Raw genomic sequence first — 15064 nt, forward strand, 5'->3', positions numbered from 1 at the left:
CAAATCAGGTGAACGGTGTAGGAATTACAACAGTTTGTATATGTGCCTCCCACTTTCTAAGGGACCAAAAGTAATGGGACAATTGGCTGCTCAGCTGTTCCATGGCCAGGTGTGTGTTATTCCCTCATTATCCCATTTACAAGGAGCAGATAAAAGGTCCAGAGTTCATTTCAAGTGTGCTATTTGCATTTGGAATCTGTTGCTGTCAACTCTCAATATGAGATCCAAAGAGCTGTCACTATCAGTGAAGCAACCCATCATTAGGCTGAAAAATCTAAACAAACTCATCAGAGAGATAGCAAAAACATTAGGTGTGGCCAAATCAACTGTTTGGAACATTCTTAAAAAGAAAGAACGCACCGGTGAGCTCAGCAACACCAAAAGACCCGGAAGACCACGGAAAACAACTGTGGTGGATGACCGAAGAATACTTTCCCTGGTGAAGAAAACACCCTTCACAACAGTTGGCCAGATCAAGAAAACTCTCCAGGAGGTAGGTGTATGTGTGTCAAAGTCAACAATCAAGAGAAGACTTCACCAGAGTGAATACAGAGGGTTCACTACAAGATGTAAACCATTGGTGAGCCTCAAAAACAGGAAGGCCAGATTAGAGTTTGCCAAACAACATCTAAAAAAGCCTTCACACTTCTGGAACAACATCCTATGGACAGATGAGACAAAGATCAACTTGTACCAGAGTGATGGGAAGAGAAGAGTATGGAGAAGGAAAGGAACTGCTCATGATCCAAAGCATACCACCTCATCAGTGAAGTATGGTGGTGGTAGTGTCATGGGGTGGGCATGTATGGCTGCCAATGGAACTGGTTCTCTTGTATTTATTGATGATGTGACTGCTGACAAAAGCAGCAGGATGAATTCTGAAGTGTTTCGGGCAATATTATCTGCTCATATTCAGCCAAATGCTTCAGAACTCATTGGATGGCGCTTCACAGTGCAGATGGACAATGACCCGAAGCATACTGCGAAAGCAACCAAAGAGTTTTTTAAGGGAAAAAAGTGGAATGTTATGCAATGGCCAAGTCAATCACCTGACCTGAATCCGATTGAGCATGCGATTCACTTGCTGAAGACAAAACTGAAGGGAAAATGCCCCAAGAACAAGCAGGAACTGAAGACAGTTGCAGTAGAGGCCTGGCAGAGCATCACCAGGGATGAAACCCAGCGTCTGGTGATGTCTATGCGTTCCAGACTTCAGGCTGTAACTGAATGCAAAGGATTTGCAACCAAGTATTAAAAAGTGAAAGTTTGATTTATGATTGTTAATCTGTCCCATTACTTTTGGTCCCTTAAAAAGTGGGAGGCACATATACAAACTGTTGTAATTCCTACACCGTTCACCTGATTTGGATGTAAATACCCTCAAATTAAAGCTGAAAGTCTGCAGTTAAAGCACATCTTGTTCGTTTCATTTCAACTCCATTGTGGTGATGTATAGAGCCAAAAAGATTAGAATTGTGTCGATGTCCCAATATTTATGGACCTGACTGTATTTCATCCTAAGTAAGGAAGTGACTGATCTTCTACACTGATCCCTCTTTACTAATGCAGAGAGTACGAGTTCAGTCATTGCCGATGTGTAATGGTGTTATGGTGCCAAAGGTTTGTCCTAGAAAAGAGCTAATTAAAAGGATCTTTTAAAAAAATGTCAAGGAAACCAAATTGCCTAACAGAGACTGCAGACTCACATTAGGGGCTCTTGGATATTTTGATTAAAAAAGCTACAAAAGCATTGTTTTTCAGGCTTAAGTGACAATTATAACTTCAGACAATTAATAAAAGTGCAAACACAACGTTTCTGTGCAATATGTAACTTTGTACAAGAACGGTTGAAGTTTTTTTCCATGAGTGTCCCTGGAGACAGATGTGATACGAGATGTAAGTTAATAATAATGAAACCAAATGTGTTGGAAACTATATTTACGCATAGTTTGGTCGTGAGAGAATAAACTAAGTAGCAGAGAGAGAGAACATTCACTGTGATTACAGTCATTGTTTCATTGCCAGAATTACTTGATTGTACTCGGGGGTTTACTGCTTCTATGGCAAGTTAATTATCTTTTGAGCTGAATCACATCAAACAATTGCCAGTAAGTATAATTAAAGTCCAGGTACGTAAGTGATTTCTTTCTAAACACATTATTGTTAAAAACATGTGAAAAGACTGTAAATTGTACTGAATTGTGGAGTTAAGACTGTTAAACTTTTTTACCATTTCTGCCTCAATGACGCCCTGGAGCCATCATTAACATAACACCTCCACTGTATAAAAACAATTTTAGTATTAGCGTTAGAGCACACAGCATCACTGTCATTTCGTCAAACACGTGCAAACTATCACAGCTACAATAAGAGTCTTCCGATGCTCAGGCTAATTTGGTTCAGCATCCAAAGTTTGGAAGTGCTACTTTGGAGTAACGTCTTCCCCCTTTTCCACGATGTCCCAAGGTGTACGACGTTAGCTGTCCACGATGTAGATGTAGGCTATTCTATCCCAAATGACCAACATCCATATAGGCCACCACCCTTTAAGCTGTAGATCCGGAGGGAGGAGTTAGCTTATGCGCTGCTTAGTGGAGCAGTAGGAGTGTTGGGTATGTGTGGTTTCTACCGGAGATTTGTTCCTGACTCTGTTGTTGTTGCTGAGCCCTTGACTGATCTTAAGAGAGAGGTGAATTACAGATTCCATTTTGGGAACCGCCCTGAGAATCAACCTATGTGAGTTTCCGGTTTACTGTTGCACACTTCTGTAGTGTTTCATTCCTAAGAGGAAAATTAGATTTTTGATAGTACTGATATTGTTGCAGGTTTTATCAAATTGTTTAAATAAGTATGTGTAAATAAGATTGTGTATAGATAGTGGTGTGGGAATTTTAGAAAAACCTGGAAAAAGTGAAAAAAACAAGAAAAGAGAAAATAAAAAAATAAATAAAATAAAAACAGGTGTCACAGGTGTGTGCGAGAATTGCGGTTTTGGAGAAGGTTGCTTCCAGCTGGAGGTGAGTCGAAAAGACCAGGCCTCAAGCGAACGGCTGTAGAACAGATGTCGCTAAACGAAGAACGCTACGAAAGACTAAGGACCGAAATACTTTCTTGTTTCCAACACTACAACATGTTGTATATACACCTTTTTTTATCTGAACTGCTACAACAAAGGAGGAGCAGGGCTGGCCCGGCAAGTACACCGACAGAACAGAGCCAATTAACAGGCTAACCTTTAGTGGCAGTGCTCTTTGGGGTTTTAACAAGCCCGATTAGTTTAGCACATTCATAACAATAGTAATTTACTTTAAAAATACTGGCCATTAATCCCTGTGTTCTCAAAACAGCACCCCTGGAGCTGGTCACTTCCACAGGGATGAAGCTTGCAGACAACAAGACCTCTGGTTGAAGGACGGTCTTCCTGTTCACATTACACCCTGCTGCCTGCGAAATGAGCCACACCACAGAAGTGGTATGCCTGTATGCATGTGTCAAAGCAGTGAAGGAGACAAGAAGCTGCTAAAAACTTCTCACTCCGTCTACTTTTAGCAGACAATGCAACAAGAAACAAGAAAATGCAATAAAGTCAATAACACCAATCAATACTGAAATCAAATCCTGAAACAGTCATACAAATGTTTTTTGCCAGTAATGCAATAATGTGTCCATGTAATTAGGGCTGGGCGATATGGAGAATATCAAATATCACAATATTTTTGACCAAATACCTCAATATCGATACCACAACGATATTGTAGTGTTGACTATTGGTGCTTTCACAAAATATTCACACAATGAGATTTTTGATAAATAATCATCAGTAATGTGGATATAATGACTAAGTGGGGAAAAGGCAAATAATAGAACAGTTACAACAGTCTGGTAAGTTCAGAAAATGACATCACTTTACTGTAATGCAGCCTTTAAAACCAGGAAAAGACAACACTTATGCTATATTACGATATTACGTTATCCAAAATCTAAGACGATATGAGACAAGAGTCTCATATCACGATATCGATAGAATATCGATATATTGCCCAGCTCTACATGTAATGCAACATCGACTGGATATTGTACTGTTTGTAACGTTTTTAATAAAAATGAAGTGTCAGTATTCAGTAATGTTTTAGGTAATGGTTTTAGTTTTCATTAAAGAAAGAGGAATAAGCACAGTAACAATGCTGAAGGTTTTACTTTCTTAACATATTATGCTTTAACAACTACACTTCTCTAACTGCTTATCATAAAGAATTCAGTCCATCTATCAGGACGGCTGACACATCCTGCATGACTCTTAACTAATCTATTGCAAGTATGAAAGATGCTATGTTGAAAGCTGGGGATTAGACATATACTTGTCTACTTGTAATGCCTGTTTAAACCTGCTTAAAATGTGAGAGGTTGAAGGTAGGGTTGTGTTTCTTGGGGAGATGAAGTGAGTTGCCATTTAAATCTTGACATAGTATGTAACTACCAAAAGAAACTGATAAATACAATGCACAGAATAACTTATCAAGTGATTCAACTCAGTCCGACAAACAAAGTTAAAGTACAACAACAATGTATAGTGTTTACTGCAAACACTGTTAACACACAGTTAGATCAAAAAAATCAGCTGGGTGACTATTTGAGAGCTCAACCTGAGAGGAAATTTATAAACAGGATGTAAAGTGCATGGGGATTTTCCCTCTGCTCTGCACATGGCAACCAGAGAGAGCTCCTGAGAATCACTGGAGCCTTTCATACCCATAACTCAAGCTCTTCTCTTGCACACACTGTTTAATGAACGATAGGAATAAGAAACAAAATTCCCTTTCATTGTGATAATCCAAAATAAATGGTTGGGAGGGAAAGCAATTTTACGTTTTGTTGGACTTAATGACAAATGTTGATAATTTTGCATAATTAGTTGTAATGATCAAAAAGCAAGTGCAGAGTAACCTCACTGGCCACGCCAACGCCAATGCCAACGTAGGCCATATTATTGACTTCAAAGTGACTATATGTAACAAAGCGGTAGTGTTTTTACCACACGTTTTCTTTACGGTGCTGTATTGCCCACTGTATTACACACTGAGTTAGCGTTACCGGGAGGTCATACAGTCGCGATGAATATTTTGCACAGACAGAAAATCCATCATTTACATTAAGAGAATACGTTGCAGATGCATCGTTGCATTTCAAGTGTTGCATACGGTAACTTATCCTGGATGCATCGTGAGTTAAACCGGGTAATGTTTTCACTGTCACTGTGTCACGAGCCAAAGCATTAAGAGATTGTTGTAGCAACTAAGGTAATATAAACTTAGATTAATAAAGCGCATTTCATGAAACCAAAGGACGCTTTACACAAGTAACGTTACAGGGGGACAAGGGAAAAGAAAATAGTAGGCCAACACAAACACGGACTAAAAGGAATAAAGCGTCCGTACTGAGATTGATTTGGGTTTCGCCCGTTGTCTGTCACTTTCCCTTTTAGCTTTTAGTTCTTCGTTTAATTTCCTTTTTTTCTGTGATGTTCCTGCCCAAGAATCAGCCATACCTTACTCGGATAACTTCTAAAATAAAATTAAAATACAATTAGGCCTATATAAGGAAATTTCCTGCTACCTTTACCTGGCTGGATACTCACTAACACAGGCTTTTCCGGTGTTACACCGAAATCAGTGACCTGTCAGAATGTGTTATTGTTGCGCCGTCTACCTGCCGTAAATAATTCTGTGACTTTGCGGGAATAATCGGACCCGGGAAAAGGCATTAATAAAAAATATATAAAAAGTTCTTTTCACTATTCGTCTCGTTTCCTGTTACAGGTCATTTATGATCGTCAGATGACAAAAAAGTTACATATAGTCACTTTAAGTAGAGCAATCTTTTTATTCTGGTATCTTTTTATTTTGGTGTAACAAGAACATTCTGGACTACCAATGGAAAATGTAAAAAATAACAAGTAACACAGGTATCACAAAATCACACAATTGACATGTTCTCATTCTTGAACCTATTACTTGTCCTGAAGAATCCATAGTACAAAGTGCTCGCCCACATTGTGTCTGTGGCCAAATGGAAAAGGATTGATGCCTCCGCGTGTGGGTGCTCCACAGAGGCATATGACGGAGCCAGGCACATACCAGGCGACCAATAACGTTCCAGATGGATTTTGAATTAAACCAAAACCCGTTTTCCAAACAGGCACACTTTCTCAATGGTTTGGTTTTAAAGGAGGAAGATACTTTGGAAAGAAAGCATATATCGCTGAACTCGCCCGAGACCAACTAGAATATTTAGCGAGACCATTGGCCAAGTCAAAGTGCAAATACTAACAAGTCTAAGACAAAACCAAGACATATTTCGCCAAACACAGAGGTTGTGTGATAATATTAGTCCCATGTGAATCAGCATCTTGGGTCATATTGGCTGGTTGGCAATAATAAATGAAAGTTTTGAGAGTAAAAATACAGACTTAACGTAGCCTTTGCGAATGGCTGCACAAAACATAGACATGGGGGGGATCATTTCTAAATTACATGAGGTCACGAAGACGAATAGGGCTTTATCCTTACTGCTGCTCCTGTTAATACTAAGTGATCATAAGGTCACTGTTAGGTAGAAAGTCATGCAAGTTCAAAGCACATTTTATTGTGATAATCCCAAATAAATAGTTTGGGAGGAAAAGCAATTTTATATTTTGTTTGACAATTTGATAATGACAAACTTCCTGTTAGCAACTTGACTATCCCAGTACTACAGTAATATGACGTTTTAGTATAATGATAAGATAAAGCACATAGGCTGCTATTCACAGATAACCAAAAACCACTGCACCATTTATTTTCTGATGAGTATGCCTCTGCTTTCTATTCTCCCTCCAACTCTCCTCTCTTTTACTTCTCCATCTTTACCTCCCACTCCCTCTTGAATCTGAGTCAGTCAGGCTCATGTCTAACACATCACAATCACAGTGGGATGACGGTTACAGGCCACCAATGCTGTGTTTGACACGTCGCAGCTTACAAATTAGACCGTGGAGAGGACAGCTCTGCTGTAACCCTGGTGAAATAGGCAAACCTTTCACTTAGGATCACTATCATCACCTCTCTCACATCACACTCTGCTGTCAGCCCATAATGAGGTATTCGTAACGATGACATGGCTGAGATCAAACAACATTGTACACTGTCATGTCTTGAGTACAACAATATTACATTTGATTAAATTACTTTTAATATTAGTAACTTGCAACGTAAGATACGTATACTGAGTTCTGGAATTAAGAAGTCTTTTTTTTAATCATATACTGCTTATGAAAACTACTTTTTATCACCACACAGTTTTAGTTCTGAAATTCAATGTGACCAGGGCTTGACTATTTTTTATTATAAGAATGTTTTTATTAATCTTTCATTGCAATTACAATGTTCAACAACCCCCCCGTTTGCACTGCAATTTCACTGCAAATATATTTATTTATAGTTTATTTATTGTATTGATTACTGTACTGTAATTCTACTTTTCTTTGTTATTTTTTGTAGATATTTTTTTCTGAAGCCTTTCTATGTGTGTGTTCATTGAAATGTAAGTAGATGTTCTGTACTGGAACAATCTTTCAGAGAAGCCTGTATGAGAAAATAGGTATACAAAGTACTAAAGAGAGCAGTGTTTTGTATAAAGTATATCAGTGTGTTGTTGCTGCTTTGAAAGAGTAATTCAAGTGGTGCATGTGTTTACCATTTTGTTACAAAAATGCCATTTTGAAAAAGGATTGTTACGTTTAAATTGCAGTTTCATCTTGACATACAAGTGAGATATTTATCTCCAAGTGTTGTGTCTTATTTGGCTTGTGTGAAGAGTTTTGACACATTCCGCAACAAGTGTGTAAGCAATTGGCAAAAACTTGAATTGAAGGTGGTTTTGCGCACGCACTTGTGTGTCAGTCAAGAGGAGCAGCTGGCACAGTGGAGCGCACAGTCTGTTGTCGTGCACCCTCTACTTCTGTTACAAACCGCTTGTCAAAATATTTTTCTGTCACAGACGCAACTGTTGCTGAACCCACCATACAGGGTACATGCTGAACAGAACTCTGGGGGATGTTTTACGGAACCTTGCGGTTCAGGAGAAGCAGAGTGTGCACCACGGCTTGCTGGTGGTGTGTGGGATCATGTGACAGCCGGGGCGAACCAGAACACCATGCTTTGGCTGTGCGCTGCGCAGTACATTACAGCTGTGCTTCTGTGTCAGGCGGTGGCACAGTCCTCCAGCGACCAGTGTTCCAATAACATAGTTATATAGGCCTATATGCCACCCGCCAAAGTGGCAATTAAGAATGACTGCATTACCCACCACTGCCAAATTTTACCCCGCATTTGGCGGGTAGGCGGGTGCTAATGTCAAGCCCTGAGTGTGACTGATATGAATAAATTGTGGATTTAACTGATGCTGTGGGAGGATGATTCAAAGAATCAGTAATATGATGCACATCTGAAGTGCAAAGCTGAGCTATAAATCCATGTTCCATCAGTTATGTATCAAAATAAAAATGCTGATGAAAACCCTAGTCGGTCTAGAGATGACAGTCAGAAAGTCCTGTCATCTCTTGCCACTGTGACCACAGTTGTCAGTGAGTAAGAAAATGAGCGCAGTAATGCCTCAACTCACATCCTGTCTGTTACATTATTCTAAAAGGTTAGTGACCGCTGAATAGAGCTTTCTGCAGCATCTACTGCATGCTTAACCCACAGAATACTGCACACAGCCTTGGGAATAGGAGACCTGAAGAGAGTGTACCCTCAAAACAAGAACATTTGTAATGCCTAAATCATCAACACAACTGTAATATATTTCAGATTGTCTGTTTAACTCCCCTTTACCCAGCCATCACAGGATCATCTCTCCACTACACTCTGCTACTACTTTCAGCTGGCTCTACGGCTTGCTGCCCTCACTATAAAGGGGGCCTGGCTACCGCTCTACAAAGTCACAACTGTTGGCTTTCCTGGCTCCACAATGATGGAACCAGCTCCCCAATGACATCACATCCGCACAGAAAAAACTCTAAACCTCTTCCACCACAGGCTGAACACTCATGTTTAGACTGTGCCTTGGTACATAAAATAAAATGATATCTTCAACGTCAGCTAAATAAATGTAATCCGTAAACCTGTAAACTTTGAGGTGGTTTTCCCTCTGTACACCATGAGCTTGGTCACCCTCCATTGTCATCACAAAAGCCTCCATGAAGTAAAAAATAATCAAGATAAAAATATTTTCTTATCAAAAGTTCTCTTACCTGTCCTGTGACTGCTCCTCATACATCCTCTCCTTTCCCTCTTTGAAGAGCCGGATGGCCCGTTTGGATTTCCTCATAAGGCTATCAATGTAGATTTTAAAGTACTCATTCTCACTGAGCTGTGTGAGTCTCTGGTTCTCTTCATATTTGCCTAGTGTAAGCCGCAGGTGCTGGTAGGCATCAGGTAAGATATCCAGGATGTATGGTGGACTGTTTTTCAGCTGGAGTCTAGGATTTTGGCAAAGGCGGACCTGTGGCAAAGAAATCTATTAATGATTACTTGCTCCAACATTTATTTGTGTTTACCACATGACAAAAAGTGAGCTCTGAACTCTGTTTAATCTGCTCAAAGGCAAACTCTAAGATGTCACCAGGTCAATAATCTAAAGAGTATTATGCAAATTCCCCTATTATCTTTATTGCAAAGACACACATCTGGGTATTAACTTTGTTCAGCCATTTAGAATCTGGTTGAATTAGGTTTAAAGAATCAGTGATAAACTGTTCTTGGACACATCATTAATGAGTTATCATAGATTTTGACAAATATGTACCAGCCATGTGTAACATTAGAGGGTATAAAGCATATACTTTAATTAAATTAATACGAATACGCAATCAGAAAATGATCAAAGAACACATGTGCACCCCTTTAGCATTATCTCCACCTCTCCATGTGCATCTACAACAAAGTCCACCATCTGGCAGACAGGTCTGATGGGTTTATCACTTCAAACGTACAACTTTATCCATGAGTTTCCAGGTTTTCTCCACAGTCCGCCGGTCGGCAGCCGCTTGTTTCACTGGCCCCACTGCATCCTGGATGGCATCAAAAATGCCTAAAATCCGACCCTTACTTCGGTTCGGTCCTCGTCCTCCAGGGTTTCGGCCACTGAGAGCAGTTGCCATTTTCTATAGACTGAACCAAAAAAAGTCATTATTGCAGACAGTAAAATTGGCCTTTTTTTAGTTACATAATCAGTCACAGTTGTCCTATTGTTTGGTTCCTATCCATAGATATATTTTAGTTTTTCTGCTCTTCTGGCTGATTTTTATTGTCAATTGTTTCTCTAACAGAATTCCTCAACTGGATCAAATTCTGATAGTTTCGCTTGGTTATGATGCTGGAAAAACATCCACTAATTTACAGATGTCTCTTTCCTCGTGTAGGTCTATGGGAAAAAGTATTCTTATGCCCCATTACAAAGCGTGACGGACACGGAAGTTGCAATTTCACTGTCTCACTGGCCGATGTCAAATTGCCGCTGTAATACAGTGGCATGCCATCAGCCACTTTTCCATCTCTGCGCTACTGTTTATTGTTTTATCACATATACATAATATGTCCATTTGGTTTACAGTTTGTTGTCTATTTTGTTATTATTTCATTGTATTGTCTATTAAATTATGGTTATTATTTTATCTTGTCTTGTACCTAAATTGACAACCGAGGCCTACGGCATATGTGGTGATGACTAGTGGGGGTGAAGGGGGGTTCAGGAAGGGAGGGGATGTGTTTATGTTGTAAATTGTATGTTTCGTCTTTAGTTTAAAAACATAATAATACAAATTGTTAATCATAAAACACTGAGATAGGGCATGCCTTGGCGGAGGTCTGCACTCTCTAAGTGCTCTAGTTACCCTTAGTACTGTTCAACAGAAACCTGAAAGGTCTCTTTTTCTTTGACTGATGCCTAACAGGACTGTTTATGAAAGAGGTTCAAGGACCACCAAAGGTCTTTGAAGGTTCAGAGGGTCTACAATTCAATGCAGAATAGTTCAGTGTTATTTTACTTACTAGAGGTTATTATTATGAGAGAATGTGCTACTGACTATTCCCATTAGACGAAAGCCTGTACACAATAACTTGTTTTAAATGCTTACTGTATAATAGCCTCCTAGTATGGGTGGGCTTCATTGTTTTGTGTATACTGTATGTCTGGTTGGTCCTTGACATGACAGTTTACCCCTTTCTTTATGCATGCTGTTGTCTTCCCTCAGAACTGTTATTGTCCACAGATGATCACGTGATTTTCACACATAATAATTCGTGATTTAACTGCAAAATGAAACTGCAACCTGATTACATGTAACACACTGCGGTAGTTTTTAATTGTGTGGTCAGATTAAGTATTAGGCTACTTTACCCGGGTTATCACTGGTTGTGCTCCTACTGTATATGGAGTTGGTGTGCTAGTATTGGTTTGTGATGACAACTTCCGTTGATCTGGTGTTACTTAGGGTTTTGCTGTTGTTAAGGTACCATCCAATTTTATTTTCCGTTGGTTGAATTTAAGGCGACTCTGACTGAGCTGCCTGAGCAACTCACACACGCCCGAGAAGCCCAGAACAAGAGATCCCTTTACAGTCACTGTAGCTTTCAGGAACTCACATTAATCGATCATTAGCGGGGTAAAAGTACTAACTTACCAAACCACCAGGGAACGTCTGCTGGGATCCCTGCTGAACTCGGTCCACATGCAGCGAACACAAATTAAGGAGTGTCCAAGTGTCCAGAGGGAAAGAGTGGCAGGAAAAGTATCCAGCGTGTTTAATCCCGTTACTTCACCTAAAATCCTCCATATTTTATAGACGTCTTATAAAAGCTGTTCCCCAGCTGCTGTCTGAGGAGTTGGATAAACGCCGACCGATATCTGTACAGTAGGCAATGTTTTGTACAGCCACATAAGTGTAAAGTTCTAAAAAATGACATATTTAGTTGCGCATTTCAAAATAAAGCCTCCATATGCGAACAAAATCATTTACATTCAATTTGCATATTGCCGATATTTACTCATCTTTTCTTGAATTTTGTCGTTCAAGTGTTTTGAGTCAACCATGTTATTCTAATGTCCTTGTCCATGTTAGCCTACTTGTCCTTTTCACCCAACAATGGTAGGCTACATGTTCATCCTTTAATCTGAAGGAAGGCTGTTTACTTCCTGTAGTGTCTGCCTGTGTTCTGGCTGGCTTGATGCAGCTGTTCCAGCGGTAGGAGGGCCAATGGGAGTATGAAGCAATATTTTCCAGGAACCGAAAAACGCAATGACAGAAGCGCCCAGCATTGGTGCTCTGAAAGGCTGTCACTAAAGTCAGGTTTGACTCAGAAAGAACAGCGACCTCCGTTTCCAATTGTCAACATAAAATGCTTTTTGATGACCCAGGGGACAAAGTTGACAGCTGACGGCCTAATAACATTGTGGTCACTGAACTGAATATTCAGCTTTTTATTTTTTTCAAAATACATTTCTGTTAATTTGTTTTTGTTGTGTTCTATGTTGCAATAACTAGAAGAGCACATTTGGATAAATGGGAGTTTCTGCAACTACTGGCATTTTTAAGTCCCCGCAGGTAAATTTGGGATTTATGATAAAATATATATTATAGGAGGCTTAAAAATATAATCAAAGTACTATGACACATCTTCTGACATAAAAAGAATTACAATATAATGTGATTTAATAAAATGAATGAAGCTGTTGAGATACGTAAAACGAGCTATTTTAATTACAATAAGAAAATCATATGAATATTACTAACACAAAATCCTTACTTTGTTTAATGATCATTTAATTGTTTGTTTTTTTATCTAAATGTGCCTGTCCCACACTTCTGAGTCCTTACAACCATAGTAAAGGTATTTTCAAATTTAGTGTTAGATACAGTATACTGTATGGATAAAGCACAAGGAACGGAAGAACGAAAGGAAAAACTGTATTTCTTGAAGGGTAATTTGTATGATGGTTATTATTTACATCTAACACTTACTGCACTTGTATGCACATTTACTGTTTACATTCACAAAATTAAAACATAATTACACATTTGTTTCAAGTTATTTACTTAAGTACAGAGAAGCAGTCGTTGGAAATGGAAATCTTAGAGCTCAGGCTCATTTTAAAATGTTCATTAAATATTTAAAAAAGAAACCCCACAAGTAAAAAAAAAAGAGAATCTAAGACATAAAATAAAATATAGTATTATTATTAAAATATAACATATAGAATATACATATAAAATAAAATGTGTGATAGACAGGTGTACAGTAGTTGCAAAGTAACTGAGCGTAAACAGGAATGTAGTAGATATTTATGAGAGGTAACAACAGGCCTATATACATAGATGTAACATACGTGAAGGTGAAAAGGCAGTAACATATTTTCAAAGTAAGGAGCTCAGAGCTCAAGAGTTCTTATGGCCTGTGGGATGAAGCTGTCCCAGAGCCTGGCGGTGTGGGACCAGATGTGGTCCCACATCTGCTGGAGCAGGCACAACAGTTTGTTGATTGGGGTCTTTAATAATCCTGTTGGTCTTCTTCCTGCACTGCTAGGTATAGAGGTCCTCCATGGATGGTAGTTCTGTCCTAGGGATGTGCTGAGTAGTTTTTTTTACCACCCTCTGTAGTGCCTTCATTTGAGGGTGGTGCAACTGCCATGCATGCATTGCATTATGCTTTTATTTTGGAGGCAAATTGAAAATCTTCCGGTTTTGCTCATGCTTAATGCTACTGTCTTGATACAAACACAATGTAGATGGACAGGAGAAGAGCCAATCCCAAATAAATCCACACAACTCCTCTCACTCTGAACAACAGGGGCAGAGCCAGACATTGTAAACATTCGGGGGGTAAGCTCCATTTACAACAGCTTATGTGCACTATTTTTCAAGCCATTTGATAACAGAAAATCCTAAATTCAGTTTCAAAGTCATTCCTCATTTGGGAAAAACATGATAGTTGTTAGTAGGAAAAGAATCAACCTGTAAAGCCGACATCCTATTTTGTATATAACTGTTCTCCAACTGTCTTCATCATTCTGAAACCAGAAAACAACAAATGTTGAGGATGACTAATTTTCACTCCTGCCACCTAAGAAGAGGCAAAAATTGTCTGATGTTTCTATTGTTAAGTTACAAAACATAGGTAGGGTAGGTATTTGGCATAAATAGTATTACTAATCTTGAAACCTATTTTTAGTAGAGTTCACAGAATGAATGGAGATATTTCCTCTGTAACAGAACTTTTGCTCCATTGATTTGCCGGTCTAGTCAGAGAGACTGAGGGGAAATGACACAAAGTTATTTTAAAATCCTAAAAGATTCGGGGCTTTTGAGAAAACATTCAGGGTTGGAGCCCCAGAAGTCTGTATTGTAGCCTGAAGGTTCCTTTTTAAAGAAACTGCGTTTTGTCTCATAATTAATGGTCTCCAGAACTTCTTGGGCTTTGATCGGCCAACACAGATCTTTTCTGCTTTTGTCTGATAAGGTAGGAAGACAGTATTCTGGTGTTTCTGAGACGCTCTGCAATTACACCTCCATAATGCTAGTTGGCGGTGGGATCTATGCCACTGTGTTGAGTTTCTTCATGTCCTTCATGTGTGTTCTTCCTGTGTACCATAAACAATGGCGACTGAAACTGAGCTGATCCTGTTGGAGTTGGAGCTAATTAAAATCAAACAACAGTTACTTTTAATACAACAACTGCAATGTCAGGGAGAGAAGACATCAGAGGAGATGGTCTGTATGACTGCTGAAACAATTGAGGCAAAAGGTAGTACTTTCGTTTGTCGGCAGGTAGATTTGACGATTTGGTTCGTCGCGTGCAACTATTTATTTCTCATCAGTTTATGCACAGTATGCCTAGAGACGTTAGTTGGCAGTCACCAATCGAGTTTTAGCTTCAGATGGAAGCTAACAGGCTGTAACAGCCAGAGTGATAGAGAAAGACAGAGTGGCCCCCATTGGACTCCGTTGTACACTTTTTGCAGTCTCGCATAG

At 39.3% G+C, this 15064-nt stretch overlaps 1 protein-coding gene across 2 annotated transcripts in view; it reads right to left on the reverse strand.

Annotated features, from left to right (window-relative positions):
• cblb (Cbl proto-oncogene B, E3 ubiquitin protein ligase) overlaps positions 1 to 11994 on the reverse strand; it is a 92448-nt gene extending 80454 nt beyond the window's left edge. Inside the window, exons 1-3 of one of the 2 annotated variants that reach the window (XM_078265345.1) lie at positions 11720 to 11994; positions 10031 to 10208; positions 9290 to 9540 (exon numbers count right to left, since the gene is read on the reverse strand). In XM_078265345.1, coding sequence (XP_078121471.1) covers positions 9290 to 9540; positions 10031 to 10198 — 419 coding nt within the window. In that variant the 5' untranslated portion in view covers positions 10199 to 10208; positions 11720 to 11994. The remainder of the gene's footprint in view (positions 1 to 9289; positions 9541 to 10030; positions 10209 to 11719) is intronic. The other variant, XM_078265344.1, reaches the window with a different exon arrangement.
• Between the last annotated feature and the right edge of the window lie 3070 nt (positions 11995 to 15064).

Source organism: Sander vitreus, chromosome 13, assembly GCF_031162955.1.
Source record: "Sander vitreus isolate 19-12246 chromosome 13, sanVit1, whole genome shotgun sequence".
NCBI classification, from domain to species: domain Eukaryota; kingdom Metazoa; phylum Chordata; class Actinopteri; order Perciformes; family Percidae; genus Sander; species Sander vitreus.